The 17,707-nt window shown below is 37.7% G+C and overlaps 1 protein-coding gene across 4 annotated transcripts in view; it reads right to left on the bottom strand.

The window, feature by feature from the left end:
* Positions 1 to 6,380: 6,380 nt before the first annotated feature.
* The window catches only part of NUBPL (NUBP iron-sulfur cluster assembly factor, mitochondrial), a 222,774-nt gene continuing 211,447 nt past the window's right edge, over positions 6,381 to 17,707 (bottom strand). For all 4 annotated transcript variants that reach the window (XM_047738345.1, XM_047738342.1, XM_047738346.1 and 1 more), the window contains one exon: positions 6,381 to 7,634. In XM_047738345.1, coding sequence (XP_047594301.1) covers positions 7,572 to 7,634 — 63 coding nt within the window. In that variant the 3' untranslated portion in view covers positions 6,381 to 7,571. The remainder of the gene's footprint in view (positions 7,635 to 17,707) is intronic.

Below are 17,707 nucleotides of genomic sequence, written 5' to 3'. Positions count from 1 at the left end.
TAGACCCTTTAACATATTAATCATAGACATTCCTTATTTCATAGTGCAAAATCTGAGTCATTTTTATGTCTGGTTCTGTTGAGTGCTTTGTCTTTTGATAAGGGCTTGATGTTTTGTGCTTTTTATGTCCTATAACTTTTAATACTGTTTTTTTAATTATTGAAGTATTGTTGAAATAAAACATTATATTAGTTTTAGGGGTAAAACATGGTGATCCAACAATTCTATCTATATGTTACTATAGATAGAACTATATCTATCTATCTATCTAATGCTCATCCTAAGTGTAGCCACCATATAAAATTATTACAATATTATTGACTATATTCTCTACGCTGTACTTTTAATCTCTGACTGACTTATTTTATTAACTGAAAGTTTGTATCTCTTACCCTTTACCTATTTCTCCCATCCCCCTACCCCACTCCCTCTGGAAATCACCAGTTTGTTCTTTGTATCTAAGAGTCTGTTTCTGTTTTCTTGTTTGTTCATTTGTTTTGTTTTTCAGATTTTACATATAAGTAAAATTATATAGTATTTGTCTTTCTATGACTTATTTCACTTAGCATAATACCTTCTAGGTGTATCCATGTCACAAATGGCAAAAAAATCTCATTCTTTTTTTTATGGCTAATATTTCATCACACACATACATAGACACACATTATATCACATCTTCTTTATCCATTCATCTATCAGGGACACTTAGGTTGCTTCTATATCTTGACTATTATAAATAATGCTGCAATAAGCATAGTGGTAGATCTATCTTTTCAAATTAATGTTTTCATTTGTGTAAGGTAAATAATAGTAGTGGAATTATTGGATAGTATAATTTTTCTATTTTTAATTTTTTGAAGAACCTCATACTGTTTTCCATGGTGGCTACATCAACGTAATGTCCCAGCAACCGAGCATGAAGTTTCCCTTTTCTCTACATCCTTGCCAACATTTGTTTTTTTTTTTTTTTTTTGGTTTTTGATACTAGCCATTATGACAGGTGTGAGTTATTATTATGGTTTTGATTTGCATTTCCCTGATAATTAGTGATGTTGAGCATCTTTTCATATGCCTTGTTGGCCATCTCTAACCTTCTCTGGAAAGTATCTACTGAGGTCCTTTGCCTATTTATAATCAGAGTATTTTTTTGGTGTTGAGTTGTATATGTTTGGGATATTAATTTCATATTGAATATATCATTTACAAATATTTTCTCCCATTTAGTAGGCTGATTTTTTGTTTTGTTGATGCTTTCCTTTGCTGTGCAAGGGCTTTTAATTTTGGTGTAGTCCCATTAGTTTATTTTTGCCTTTGTTTCTCTTGTCTGAGGAGACACACCCATAAATATGTTGCTAAGACCAATGTCCAAGAAATTACTGCCTACATTTTTAGGAGTTTGTGGCTTCAGTTCTCACAGTTAGGTCGTTAATCCATTCTGAGTTTATTTTCATGTATTGTGCAAGAAAGTGATCCAGTTTTCTAAACACCATTTATTGAAAAACTATCTTTTGGTCATTGTATATTCTTTCCCCCATTATCATAGATGAATTGACCATGTAAGTATGGATTTATTTCCGGGCTCTTTATATCCTGTTCCACTGACCTATGTGACTATTTTTTGTGCCAGTATCATACTGTTTTGATTACTATAACTCTGTAGTGTATCTTAAAATCTGCGAATGTGATACCTCCAGCTTTGTACTTCTTTCTCAAGATCGCTTTGGCTATTTAGGGTCTTTTGTGGTTCCCTAAGAATTTCAGGATTATATGTTCTAGTTCTATTATCTTATAACTGTTTACACTGAGTACTGGACATCAAATATAGGATAGTAAAAATGGAAGTAAATAGTATTTATGGCTGAAATGTACATGACTCTTTTTGTTAGAAACTTAATGTACAGGTCTGAGTTAATTTAGTCAGGAGTTCATCTTATTTAGGTTTTGTTGTTATGGTTACCTTCAGTACACCACCGGCTTCAAACCCCTCTGGTATTACCTTGTGCTTAAACTGAAGGATGGGTTCCTCCACTCTTAGCTTTTGATCTCTCTATTCATAGTCTTTACCCCTCCTCCACCAGTGGACACTGCTAATATTTTATACTTAGTGTTTGCTAGCTTGCTGTGGGGTAGGGGATTCTCTGTTGTCTTGATCTAGCCTTAGCTCAGATAAGACCTATGTCCCTGAATCTTGGTGAATGGGCTTCCTCAAGTGATGCCAACCCTCCCCTCAATGATAGGATGTCTTTAGTGGCCAGGGTTAGGATGACTTCCTGTTCTCCCTGATGACTGGAGGGTTTTCTATTTCCTCTCCTGCAGTCATAATGGGTCTTCATCTGAGGACAATTTTACTACCCTCCCCCAGTGACTTATTGGTGTTTGTTTTATAGGAAAGGAAAGTAAGGAAAGATTTTGTATTTTTTTCAAAGCATCAGCTACTCTCCTTCTTCAGGCCTGTACTACTCAAGAAGGCTTTCACTAGTCCCTCGTCCCATGCTCAAGTCTTCTCTTGGGCACCCTGTGAGGTCCATAGAGAAAAACCTATGAGTGGGTGCAAACTCCCCTCCAATAGCAGCTTCCAGGTATTCTAGTTACTCTGTTATCCCACACTCAGTTTTTAGCAATTTGTTAAAAATTTTCACTGGATTTTTCCTACCTGCTATTATAAGGAGTTTGTCATCTTTTTCTTCTGTGTTTTGCCAAAGGTATACTTGCATCCTATTGCTCCTTGAAGGGGTCTGTCTTTTCACACATTTCAGATGACTTGGCTGCAATGGAACTTAGGATCTCTGGTGGGTTTAAGAAAAATTATGATTTTGTAGATCATACAGTTTCTTCTTGTATGATGCTCTTCCTAATCTTCTCCAACCTCAGCAAAATTGAGACCCTCCAGTAGTTTGATGTTGTTTTGAATGTCACAGGCTGGCCCTAAAATTTACATAAAAATGAAAAAAATCAAGAATCGCCAAAACATTTTTGAAGAACAACAAGGTAATGATAAACAAAACAGTGAGTTATTGGTGCAAAGGCAGAAAAATAAACCAATGGTTCAGAATAAAAAGTCCAGAAATAGAACCATAGAGACACAGACATTTAATTTACAACAAAGGTGGTACTGCAGAAAAGTAGAGGAAAAAGATTGCCCCAGTGGACAATTAGATAACCACAAGAAAAAAAAGCCCACAAAATACTTAAAGGCTATCTCAATCTAATAACCAAAAAATAATTCCAAGTGGATTATAGAACTAAATGTAGAAAGCAAAACAATGTTAAAACTTCTAGAAATTAACGTAGGATAATATCTTCATGACCTTGGGGCACTGCACAAAAATCAATAATCATAAAGGAAAATAATAAATTTGAATACGTTAAAATTAAGATTATTTGATTGTCAAAACGACATTAAGAGAGTGACAGACAAATCAAAATAGAGTGTGAAAGATATCTGCAACACAGAACTGACAAGGATTCATAAATACTCCAAAAACATAGAAAAATGGGCAAGAGATGTGATTGGACAGTACACAAAAGAGGAAATCTAATTAGCCAAATACATGTAAAGGTACTCAACTTCATCTGTAACCAGTAAATGCAAGTTAAAACCACAAGATACCAACTAAACAACTACCAATAATTCCACTCCCAAAAATAACAACGGAAATTTAAGTATGGAATACCAAGAAAATATGTACAAGAATGTGCACAGCAGCACTATTTGTAAGGATAAAACATTGGAATCAATCCAAATATCCATCTACAGTGGAGTTGGGTATATTCAAACAATGTAATGTTCTATAGGAAATAATATGAAAAATTGCTATATGCAATAGTAGATGTGGAACTCAGAAACAATATAGAGCATTTAATATAGGGCAAAATAAAAGTCATTAATATACAGCAAAATACTGTATAACTCCATTTAATATAAATTGCAAAAATAGGCAAAACTATAATGTTGAAGGGTATAAGCTCAGGTATTAAGATATCAGTATATGGTTATTTTTGTAAGGGAAGGCGAGCACAATTGTGAGAGAAAATACTGAGACTTCTGTGATGTCAGTGTTGGTTTACTTCTTAACCTGGTTGGTAGTTACCTGGGTGTCCACTTTGTAGACAACTGACCTATATATTTATGTCTCCCATGCTTTACTCTGTGTGTGTGTGTGTGTGTGTGTGTGTGTGTAATACTTCATTATAGCCTCTCCCCACTTCCCCCCACCCCACAAAGCTTCTGGCTTTTGTGAACTTACTTTTTATTAGAAGTGTTTCTGATGGAGTGATGTAAGTATCTGAACTCTAATGTACTTTTTGGTTCTGATTTTCTAGGATTCTAGAAAGATATTTGGTATGTTATTGGAATGTGGTGGTTGGTGGGGGGGGGGTGGAATTCTTCCCCTGTTTAGAACTGAGATAACACAGAATTCAGATAAAGGTAAATAATATTAGCTATCTTACTGACAAAAAGCTGGATTAGAGGACATGTGACCACAGTGGGCTACCAAATGCCCAACTGCTGACCTAGATAGACTTGCACACCCAAGTCCAAGGCTGAGATGGACAAGTTTCCCTGCAGCCTGCCTTAGAAAGCTCAGGATTTGGCTGAAATCAAAGAAATGCAGACAGGTAGAAATTTACCCATAAGATGCATCACTCCTCCTTCCCTGGCATGGAGAGAGTGGGGCAGCTTGCCTTTGCCTCCTGGAGAGTAGAATGGGAATTCTTTACATTCTATGGAAATGTGAAGAATAAGGAATAAATACTATCCCTAACAACAGGCAGACTAGCTGTGTCTATCTTTAAAGTCAGTTCTTTGAAGCTTAGCAAAGGCAGCCATAGGCTAAATTTTAGAATAAGCTTCATTCTTGCTCTTATTGCTACTTTTTCTTCTTCTACTTTTGAACCTCTATATATAATCCAACCACCATCTTTTCAGTGCCTTTCTTGGAAGAATCTGCAGAGACTTGTAGGCAAGGGTAAAGGAGAAGAGGGCAGGTGATTTTACATGCAGCTCTTTTCTAAGTCATATATTTATGAGAAAAAAAAAAAGACCTTTCCCATTTCCCTATGAGATGTATTAAATTGGCACACAACTTTTAGTGTCTCTGGAGCTTATTTATTTATTTATTTTTTTAAAAGATTTTATTTATTTTATTTATTTGACAGAGAGAGATCACAAGTAGACAGAGAAGCAGGCAGAGAGAGAGAAGGAAGCAGATTCCCTGCTGAGCAGAGAGCCCGATGCGGGGCTCAATCCCAGGACCCTGAGATCATGACCTGAGCCGAAGGCAGCGGCTTAACCCACTGAGCCACCCAGGCGCCCCTCTGGAGCTTCTTTAAATCATTCTTTTTCTAGGTAAAGTTATGCCTGGTTGAAGTAAATGCTTTTTGTTATTTAGAAGTGCTCAATGATTATTTATTATCAGCCTTGTCTGAAAAAAATGTAAAAACACAAATATATATCTACAACTTAAAGTCATTATTTCCTTCTAACAGTGATGAAGGTTGATTACTGTGTATTCACAAATACTTCTATTCATGATTTTAATTAGCATGGATAATTTGGCCCAAGTCATTTCAATTCAGACACAGCAGCATGTGTTTACTTAATTAAACATTCATTCATCCACTTATTTATTTTTAAAGATTTTATTTTACTTATTTGACAGAGACACAGTGAGAGAGGGAACACAAGCAGGGTGAGTAGGAGAGGGGAAAGCAGGCTTCCCACGGAGCAGGGAGTTCCATGTGGGGCTTGATCCCAGGATCCTGTGATCACATCGGGAGCCAAAGGCAGCCAGCTGCTTAATGGCTGAGTCACCCAGGCGCCCCCTAAACTTTTATTTTTATGTTGAGGCAATTGTAGATTCACATGCAGTTGTAAGAAATAATGCAGATTCATTCCATTTTGCCCTTTTACCCAATTTCCTCCAATAATAACATCTTGCAAAACTATAGTACAATAGCTCCCAAGATACTGACACTGACACAGTGACAATAGAGAACACATTTCCATCATCACAAGGATTCCTTATGTTGCCCTTGTATAGCCATGCATAATTCTCTCCCCAGCAACCTCCCCCCTTAAATTCTGGAAACCACTAATCTGTTCTCCATTTCTGTAATTTTTGTCATTTCAAGAATGTTCCATAAATGGAGCCATATGGTATAAAACCTTTTAGGATTGGCTTTTTCATTCAGCATAATTCTCTGAATTCACTGTTGTTGTTACATGTATCCATAGTTTGTACTTTCATACTGCACACTAATATTCCACAGTATAGATATATCACAGTTTGTCTTACTACTTGCCCATAGAAAAACTCTGGGTTGTTTTTAGTTAGTACAAATAAAAATTCCATGAACACTCATGTTCAGTTTTTTTAATGTGAATATAAGTGTGTGAAAACATGTTTATAATGACATGTAACTCTTTGCCTAATTTTCTGGCTATTTAAGCCAGAGGCAAAGCAAAAGATGTAAAGGTATTTGCCAAAGATCATAGACTCGTTCTTCATCAACCAATGATTCTTATCAGTACTTGCAACTTTGTAACTATCTTGCTACCTGACCTTGGGAAGCCCCCTGAATTTCTCTGAGCCTCCATTAGAAAAATAAATGTTTTTCAAAGCATAGCATTTGAAACAGAAACTCCATGAAATGCTCCTAAAAGGGGACAAGGGAGATTTTCACAGTCCAGTAAGTTTGAGGAAATGCTGAATACACTTCTCTTTTGAAATAAATATATGCTCCTTGGTGTAAAAAAGGAAGGATCCAATATCCCACTGCCCAAGTTGAAATTCCAGCTCCATCGCTTGCTGGAATAGTAACCTTTAGCAAGACACTTAACACACCCATACCTGTTTTCTCCTCTATACTGTGGAGATAACAATAGTACCTCACTCATATGAATGGAAGATTAACTCTAATGACAAGAAAACACTTGATAAATTGTTTCCCATTATTCTATTTCCATCATAATCAGATCATCAAAATCATTATAATCTTGTTAAAAAATAATACATGTTCAGGTCCACCCCTGCAGATTATATTTAGTAAGTCTAGGGTAAAGCCTGGTCCAGATGAAACAGAGGTTTATTTATATTAAGAATGTATCCAAGATAGCCCAAGGCAAAATTTAAATCTAGACCCAACTGACTGATGGAGAGCATCATAGTCATATCAGCACACAAATTTAGTAAATCTTTTAAATGACTAACTCTGTAGTCCCACAAAAAGAGCACCGTTCTTTCCTGAATGGAAGGCTGGGCTTCTAACACAAACTCATGATTCCCCTAGGGGTAGTTCATTAAAATAAAACGCAGTTCTGTGCAGTTGGTACACATTAGCTTTCAGAAAAATTCCTTAAATGTAGCAGTTAGCATTGATATATAAAAATTTTATTTGTGAGTCACTGCTTAGCAAATTAAATCTGAAAATAAGACATCATTTCCTTAGAAATACAAGAAAACAATTATGATCGCTAGAATTCCTGTACGTTTCATCACCACACCGCTGATTTCCGGAAGTCTTCTTATTGTTAAGCACCAGGCAAATTTCCAGACCACTTGGGGAACTCACTCTAGAGGTGGTGGCAATCTTTTTACCACTTCTGCAGCAATCCTCAGGTAAGCTTTGGCCTGGAAAAGAAGAGATTCATTTGTTCTGTACTTCTCCCCAGCAGACATCAAATGACTCATGAACTGTCTGCCAGAGCTGTCTCCTGAACGGAACAGGGAAAAGGCTGAGTGAGATGAGGAAATTCAGCAGCAAGAGGATGCTGTTGTGTACACTGAAGGTGTGACAGGGTAGAAAGAATTTTAGATTCTTTAGGGGGCAAATACTTACAAGGTGACTTTCTGAAAAAATATTTAATACCAGCAATTACTGTTTTTAAGCTCTAATTCCCATTTCAGCAAACCAGCAACCCAGTCTAGTTGTAGAAAAATTTTATCTTCCTCTTCTGACAAATTGATATCTTGAGTCAGATACTGCCAAAACTTCTTTGGCATAAGAGCTGTTAGTCATTTTAAATAGGACTGTTTATTACTACTCTATGATTTATCTTTGGAAAGCACCTTCCTTATCTCTCTGAGAATGGCATCCAGTACCAGCAGTGAGCACCTCATAGGCTTCTTCACTTGCTGAATTTTGGATCCCAGGAAAGAATTCCTGGGGTCAGTTGTTACACTCTTCTTCTGTGGGATCCTTAGTGCAGCTGAATACTAAGAGCAACCCACAAGCCACTGTGCACCACAAACTAAGCGAAGGCCTACATGGCCCAGTCAGATCAATGATCATGACATCTGCATCGTAGAAGTTCCAGACAATTGCAATGTAAATATTATTTATTTTCCCTATCTTATCTATAAAAAGTATCTGTAAGACACAACAGTAAGATCTTCTAAAACCATTAATTTCTACATTTACATACTTGGAGTTATGCATGTACTACCACCACCACTGCTGCTACTACTCTTACTACTATTACATCTACTATGACTGATAATAGCTAAAATTTACTTGCATTTAAACTTGCAGCTACCCTAAGGGATAAATTCTGTCATTAACCCCACTTAAAGATAAGGAAACCAAGAACCAGAAAGGTGAACGGTCTTGCACAAAGCATTACAGTTAATATGGGATGAGCTGGTCTTTGAACCTAGGCTGACCAACTCTGACTCTGCATGATAAAAGAACAATCTGAGGTTTGTTTACCCAGACTTGAAGACGTTTCAAGCGTGTTTCACACATTTTCAGTTTTAAAAACCATACTTGAGCCCTAACAGCTGAATTATGCTTTATCTTACCAGAAAAGTGTTAAAATCTCACCTATGAGTTCATGTAAAGAAAAAAAAAAAAGTTCTCTAAATATGAATAAAGCCTTAATTGTTTTTATCTAGTACCTACTCTACCAAGTACTTTGTATAAGTAATCTCACTTATGTAAAACAAGCGTCATCAACTCGACTTGGATAAAGCACACAACTGGGAGTTGTTTGCTCAAGGTCACAGTCAGTAAGTTGGAAGACATTCAGACCTGGGTCCATCCAACTCCAAAGCTTAGATCCTTCTACTACATATTAAACAGTAAATCCAAAGTAAATCACAAGCAATTTTAATCAGAATGCTTTATCTAAAAATGGTTTCACTTTCTGCTATACTTAACAGAAACAACTGTTTTGTGTAAAAATGGAAACAATACTTTGTAAATAAATATTTCTCTTAAATCTAGTGTGCTGATTTTTACCCATGCATCTTTGTAAATACCTTTTATCTCCTAGTAGCTTTTCTGAGTGTTTAAGTCTAAAATTTTTGTGATGAAAATGTAAAGTTCACTAAGGCAAGCTGACAGAAGGTCATCATTCTATCATCTTTAAATTCTTACTTATGGTAAAATCACAGACATAAACCTATCAGACTACAAAAAGTGCTAAATGATTCCAGAATAATCAAATTTGCTACATTTAACCTTTGTTTTTAATGGACTATCTCCAAGCTTAAACTTTCAATATATCACACTCAAAGTAATGATTAGACTGTCATTTGCTAAGAAACCACCGAAAGTGCTTAGTTTTAGTTTCAATTTCTACAAAACTATTGAGATTGAATTTTTTCAGCCAATGCAGTATCATTTCAACAAATACATTTTGCTTCTTATCATATGCAAGTTACTGTTTTGGAAATCTGTGGGATGTAATGATACAAAAGGAAGGCAGAATAGCTCACTTGTGAAGAGTTGAGGCTCTGACGTCAGACAGGCATCGTTTAAAATCTTAGCTCCATCACTTATTAGCTATGAGGCCTTAGGCAAGTTACTTAATTTAACCCTTCTAAGACTCAGTTTCCACATCTCTAAAATGGCTGAAGTAACAGTATCTATCTCAAGCGTTTGGGGGAATATTAAGTAATAATAAAGTATGTGCAGTACTGGCACAAAAGAAGCAAACAGTTAATAGCTGCTATTATTATGGTTACATCCTCAGGTAATTTACAATCTCACTGAAGAGTTCATATGAACATGTACCCACAGGTACTTCTCCTGGGCTGAGGAATGGTACCTATGGATTTGTCTAATCCATAACTAGCAAAAAGGCAAATATCTGTATCATACGTAAAAAATATGATTTAGATTTCTCAAACTGTTAATACTCTCTCTTTTCATCACCTCAAATATACATAGAATAACACTTCTATTCGAGATCTTTTATTGGGCCATCCAGAAGCACAGATAAGACAGCTGGATCCCATTTGTCTGCTCTATATTAACAAGTTAAAGGAAAGGGATGGCAATCAAAGTGCAAGAAATTTTATTGAAAACTTTTTCCTTTGTCTTTATTTTTAAATATCAGAAGTTCTACTTTATCATATGCAATCATTTCATATTAAGATCATAAGGTAATAATTTAGAAGTTCTAAGATAATAAAGCTTCCACTTATATTTGAAAGTCTTTACCAGGAATACCTTATAGCACACCTTTCTGTATGCCAATATTAAGACTTTTTACTTGATAACAAAAGGATGAAACCACAAAATTATTAGTCAATCACGGGTCTACCACTTGTGTCCTGGACTCAAGTAAAGGCAAAAGGTAGATAAAGTTAAATTAGCAATTATAATCACACCAACAAGAGACAATGCTATTGGATTTAAGAGTTCTGAATCCGAAGTGTCCACTTCCTCTCCCCTCCTCTGTGGCTTTCTCTGGCTATTATACACTACTATATTTAGAGTTTCAATTATTCACCTTTCGATAGCAGTGCACATGTTCAGAAGATTTTGCCCAATGACTGAGGAGGCAGCAGCTTGCTGGTGCTTTTTAACTGGTGCAGTAGCTCCTTGCAACTTTTCTGATGATGCCTTAAATTCAGCATGAATCATATTTGAAATTAATCACTATCACTATAGTATTTGTGTCCACTGAAAGTTAAATGTTCCTGGGAGAATGAAGTCCCTATTGCCCAATTTTAAAACATCTGCTGTGCAGAGAGTGAGTGTCCTGGAATCTGGGGTTGGGAGGAGGGAGTGATAGAAAAACGGAGAAGGTGGAGTTAGAAAACAAAAAGCTAAAAATGAAAGCTTTACTAATTAATAATTTTACTTGTAGGTCAACTCCTAAAAGCAAACAATAAAAAGTGTTGATCTAAGAGGCCAATGATTAACAATTTTATTCGTTAAGTCCCATTAACTTTCACAGAAGTTTATCATGTTGAAAAGTATAAACTTTAATCTTTTTAAATGAAGACATGTAAGTAGAGAGGGAGGAGTCAGGATGGCAGAGAAGTGGCGGGCTGAGACTACATCAGGTAGTGGGAGATCAGCTAGATAGCTTATCTAAAGAATGCAAACACCTACAAATCCAACGGGAGATGGAAGAGAAGAAGAACAGCAACTCTAGAAACAGAAAATCGACCACTTTCTGAAAGGTAGGACTGGCGGAGAAGTGAATCCAAAGCGACGGGAGGATAGACCGCGGGGGTAGGGGCCGGCTACCGGCAAGCAGCGGAGCCCCGGAGCACAAAATCAGGACTTTTGGGAGTCTGTTCCACTGAGGGACATCGCTCCAGAGGTTTAACCGGGGTGAAGCCCATGCAGAGTCAGCGTGGCCTCAGGTCCCGCAGGGTCACAGAAGGATCGGGGGTGTCTGAGTGTCGCAGAGCTCACAGGTATTAGAACAGGGAAGCCGGCTACAGAGACAGAGCCGAGGAGTGAGCTCTAAGCTCGGGGTTACCTTGAACCGGTTGCAGGCTCGGTCAGCTCGGAGTGCGGCCGGAGGCAGGGTGACGGGAGTGATTGGGCACTGTTCTCTGAGGGCTCGCTGAGGAGTGGGGACCCGGGCTCTCGGCTCCTCTGGGCCGGAGACCGGGAGGCTGCCATCTTCATTCCCGCCCTCCGGAACTCTACGGAAAGCGCTCAGGGAACAAAAGCTCCCGAAAGCAAACCCGAGCGGATTACTCAACCCGGCTCCTGGTAAGGGCTGTGCAACTCCGCCGGGGGCAAAGACACTTGAGAATCACTACAACAGGCCCCTCCCCCAGAAGAGCAACAAGAAACCCAGCCAGGACCAAGTTCACCTACCAAGGAGTGCAGTTTCAATACCAAGGAGAGCAGCGGAATTCCAGAGGAGGAGAAAGCAAAGCACGGAACTCATGGCTTTCTCCCCATGATTCTTTAGCCTTGCAGTTAATTTAATTTTTTTTTCTTTTTCAAATTTTTTTCTCTTCTTCTGCTAAATTTTTTTTAACTTTTACCCTTTTTTTTTAACGTTTTTTAACTAGTTTATCTAATATATATATATTTTTCTCCTTTTTATATTTTTTCTTTATTGGTTTTCTTTTTTTAATTGTTTCTTTCTTTTTTTTTTTTTTCATTCTGAACCTCTTTATATCCCCTTTCTCCCCTGCAACAATATGGGATCTCTTCTGATTTGGCTAAAGCATATTTTCCTGGGGTTGTTGCCACCCTTTTAGTATTTTACTTGCTCCTTTATATACTCTTACCTGGACAAAATGACACGGCGGAAAAATTCACCACAAAAAAAAAGAACAAGAGGCAGTACCAAAGGCTAGGGACCTAATCAATACAGACATTGGTCATATGTCAGATCTAGAGTTCAGAAGGACAATTCTCAAGGTTCTAGCTGGGCTCGAAAAAGGCATGGAAGATGTTAGAGAAACCCTCTTGGGAGATATAAAAGCCCTTTCTGGAGAAATAAAAGAACTAAAACGTAACCAAGTTGAAATCAAAAAAGCTATTAATAAATCGGGACGCCTGGGTGGCTCAGTTGGTTAAGCGGCTGCCTTCGGCTCAGGTCATGATCCCAGCGTCTTGGGATTGAGTCCCGCATTGGGCTCCTTGCTCTTCAAGGATCCTGCTTCTCCCTCTGACACTCTGTCTGCCTGTGCTCTCTCTCTCTCTGACAAATAAATAAATAAAATCTTAAAAAAAAAAAGCTATTAATAAATAAATATAAATAAATAAATTAATTAATTAAAAAAAATGGAGGCTCTCACTGCTAGGATAAATGAGGCAGAAGAAAGAATTAGCGATATAGAAGACCAAATGACAGAGAATAAAGAAGCTGAGCAAAAGAGGGACAAACAGCTACTGGACCACGACGGGAGAATTCGAGAGATAAGTGACACCATAAGACTAAACAACATTAGAATAATTGGGATTCCAGAAGAAGAAGAAGGAGAGGGGGGCAGAAGGTATACTGGAGAGAATTATTGGAGAGAATTTCCCCAATATGGCAAAGGGAACAAGCATCAAAATCCAGGAGATTCAGAGAACCCCCCTCAAGATCAATAAGAATAGGTCCACACCCCGTCACCTAATAGTAAAACTGACAAGTCTTAGTGACAAAGGGAAGATCCTGAAAGAAGCCCGGGAAAAGAATTCTGTAACGTACAATGGTAAAAATATTAGATTGGCAGCAGACTTATCCACAGAGACCTGGCAGGCCAGAAAGAGCTGGCATGATATATTCAGAGTACTAAACGAGAAAAACATGCAGCCAAGAATACTATATCCAGCTAGGCTATCATTGAAAATAGAAGGAGAGATTAAAAGCTTCCAGGACAAACAAAAACTGAAAGAATTTGCAAATACCAAACCAGCTCTACGAAAATATTGAAAGGGGTCCTATAATCAAAGAGAGACCCTAAAAGTAGTAGATCAGAAAGAAACAGAGACAATATACAATAACAGTCACCTTACAGGCAATACAATGGCACTAAATTCATATCTCTCAATACTTACCCTGAATGTTAATGGGCTAAATGCCCCAATCAAAAGACACAGGGTATCAGAATGGATAAAAAAACAAAACCCACATACATGTTGCCTGTAAGAAACTCATCTTAAACCCGAAGACACCTCCAGATTTAAAGTGAGGGGGTGGAAAAGAATTTACCATGCTAATGGACATCAGAAGAAAGCAGGAGTGGCAATCCTTATATCAGATCAATTAGATTTTAAGCCAAAGACTATAATAAGAGATGAGGAAGGACACTATATCATACTCAAAGGAACTATCCAAAAAGAAGATCTAACAATTTTAAATATCTATGCCCCTAATGTGGGAGCAGCCAACTATATAAACCAATTAATAACAAAATCAAAGAAACACATCGACAATAATACAATAAAGTAGGGGACTTTAACACTCCCCTCACTGAAATGGACAGATCATCCAAGCAAAAGATCAACAAGGAAATAAAGGCCTTAAATGACACACTGGACCAGATGGACATCACAGATATATTCAGAACTTTTCATCCCAAAGCAACAGAATACACATTCTTCTCTAGTGCACATGGAACATTCTCCAGAATAGATCACATTCTTGGTCCTAAATCAGGTCTCAACCGTTATCAAAAGATTGGAATCATTCCCTGCATATTTTCAGACCACAATGCTCTGAAGCTAGAACTCAATCACAAGAGGAAATTTGGAAAGAACCCAAATACATGGAGACTAAACAGCATCCTTCTAAAGAATGAATGGGTCAACCAGGAAATTAAAGAAGAATTGAAAAAATTCATGGAAACAAATGATAATGAAAACACAACGGTTCAAAATCTGTGGGACACAGCAAAGGCAGTCCTGAGAGGAAAATATATAGCGGTTTCTCAAGAAACAAGAAAGGTCTCAGGTACACATCCTAACCCTACACCTAAAGGAGCTGGAGAAAGAACAAGAAAGAAACCCTAAACCCAGGAGGAGAAGAGAAATCATAAAGATCAGAGCAGAAATCAACGAAATAGAAACCAAAAAAACAATAGAACAAATCAACGAAACTAGGAGATGGTTCTTTGAAAGAATTAACAAGATTGATAAACCCCTGGCCAGACTTATCAAAAAGAAAATAGAGAGGACCCAAATAAATAAAATCATGAATGAAAGAGGAGAGATCACAACTAACACCAAAGAAATACAGACAATTATAAGAACATACTATGAGCAACTCTCCGCCAACAAACTTGACAATCTGGAAGAAATGGATGCATTCCTAGAGACATATAAACTATCACAACTGAACCAGGAAGAAATAGAAAGCCTCAACCGACCCATAAGCAGTAAGGAGATTGAAACAGTCATCAAAAATCTCCAAACAAACAAAAGCCCAGGGCCAGATGGCTTTCCGGGGGAATTCTACCAAACATTTGAAGAAGAACTAATTCCTATTCTCCTGAAAATGTTCCAAAAAATAGAAATGGAAGGAAAACTTCCAAAATCATTTTATGAGGCCAGCATCATCTTGATCCCAAAACCAGACAAGGATCCTATCAAAAAAGAGAACTACAGACCAATATCCTTGATGAACACAGATGTGAAAACTCTCACCAAAATACTAGCCAATAGGATTCAACAGTACATTCACCACGACCAAGTGGGATTTATTCCAGGGATGCAAGGCTGGTTCAACATCCGCAAATCAATCAATGTGATACAACACATTAATAAAAGAAAGAACAAGAACCATATGATACTCTCCATAGATGCTGAAAAAGCATTTGACAAAGTACAGCATCCCTTCCTGATCAAAACTCTTCAAAGTGTAGGGATAGACGGCACATACCTCAATATTATCAAAGCCATCTATGAAAAACCCACCGCAAATATCATTCTCAATGGAGAAAAACTGAAAGCTTTTCTGCTAAGGTCAGGAACACGGCAGGGATGTCTGTAATCACCACTGCTATTCAACATAGTACTAGAAGTCCGAGCCTCAGCAATCAGACAACAAAAGGAAATGAAAGGCATCCTAATCGGCAAAGAAGAAGTCAAACTATCACTCTTCGCAGATGATATGATACTATATGTGGAAAACCCAAAAGACTCCACTCCAAAACTGCTAGAACTTGTACAGGAATTCAGTAAAGTGTCAGCATATAAAATCAATGCACAGAAATCAGTTGCATTTCTCTACACCAACAACAAGACAGAAGAAAGAGAAATTAAGGAGTCAATCCCATTTACAACTGCACCCAAAAGTATAAGATACCTAGGAATAAACCTAACCAAAGAGACTAAGAATCTATACACAGAAAACTATAAAGTACTCATGAAAGAAATTGAGGAAGACACAAAGAAATGGAAAAATGTTCCATGCTCCTGGATAGGAAGAATAAATATTGTGAAAATATCTATGCTACCTAAAGCAATCTACACATTTAATGCAATTCCTATCAAAATACCATCCATTTTCTTCAAAGAAATGGAACAAATAATCCTAAAATTTATATGGAACCAGAAAAGACCTCGAATAGCCAAAGCAATATTGAAAAAGAAAGCGAAAGTTGGTGGCATCACAATTCCAGACTTCAAGCTCTATTACAAAGCTGTCATCATCAAAACAGCATGGTACTGGCACAAAAACAGACACATAGATCAATGGAACAGAATAGAGAGCCAGAAACAGACCCTCAACTCTATGGTCAACTAATCTTCGACAAAGCAGGAAAGAATGTCCAATGGAAAAAAGACAGCCTCTTCAATATGGTGTTGGGAAAATTGGACGGCCACATGCAGAAAAATGAAATTGGATCATTTCCTTACACCACACACGAAAATAGACTCCAAATGGATGAAGGACCTCAATGTGAGAAAGGAATCCATCAAAATCCTTGAGGAGAACACAGGCAGCAACCTCTTCGACCTCAGCCGCAGCAACATCTTCCTAGGAACATCGCCAAAGGCAAGGGAAGCAAGGGCAAAAATGATCTACTGGGATTTCATCAAGATCAAAAGCTTTTGCACAGCAAAGGAAACAGTTAACAAAACCAAAAGACAACTGACAGAATGGGAGAAGGTATTTGCAAATGACATATCAGATAAAGGGCTAGTGTCCAAAATCTCTTAAGAACTTAGCAAACTCAACACCCAAAGAACAAATAATCCAATCAAGAAATGGGCAGAGGACATGAACAGACATTTCTGCAAGGAAGACAACCAGATGGCCAACAGACACATGAAAAAGTGCTCCATATCACTCGGCATCAGGGAAATACAAATCAAAACCACAATGAGATATCACCTCACACCAGTCAGAATGGCTAAAATTAACAAGTCAGGAAATGACAGATGCTGGCGAGGATGCGGAGAAAGGGGAACCCTCCTACACTGTTGGTGGGAATGCAAGCTGGTGCAACCACTCTGGAAAACAGCATGGAGGTTCCTCAAAATGTTGAAAATAGAACTACCCTATGACCCAGCAATTGCACTGCTGGGTATTTACCCTAAAGATACAAACATAGTGATCCGAAGGGGCGCGTGCACCCGAATGTTTATAGCAGCAATGTCTACAATAGCCAAACTATGGAAAGAACCTAGATGTCCATCAACAGACGAATGGATAAAGAAGATGTGGTATATATACACAATGGAATACTATGCAGCCATCAAAAGAAATGAAATCTTGCCATTTGCGACGACGTGGATGGAACTAGAGGGTATCATGCTTAGCAAAATAAGTCAATCGGAGAAAGACAACTATCATATGATCTCCCTGATATGAGGGAGAGGAGATGCAACATGGGGGGCTAAGGGGGTAGGAGAAGAGTAAATGAAACAAGATGGGATTGGGAAGGAGACAAACCATAAGTGACTCTTAATCTCACAAAACAAACTGAGGGTTGATGGGGGGAGGGGGTTGGAAGAGGAGGGGTGGGGTTATGGACATTGGGGAGGGTATGTGCTATGGTGAGTG

Source organism: Lutra lutra, chromosome 7, assembly GCF_902655055.1.
Source record: "Lutra lutra chromosome 7, mLutLut1.2, whole genome shotgun sequence".
In the NCBI taxonomy this organism is placed as follows: domain Eukaryota; kingdom Metazoa; phylum Chordata; class Mammalia; order Carnivora; family Mustelidae; genus Lutra; species Lutra lutra.
Note: the sequence above shows the minus strand (reverse complement) of the source record. Positions and strands in the feature narration are given on the sequence as shown.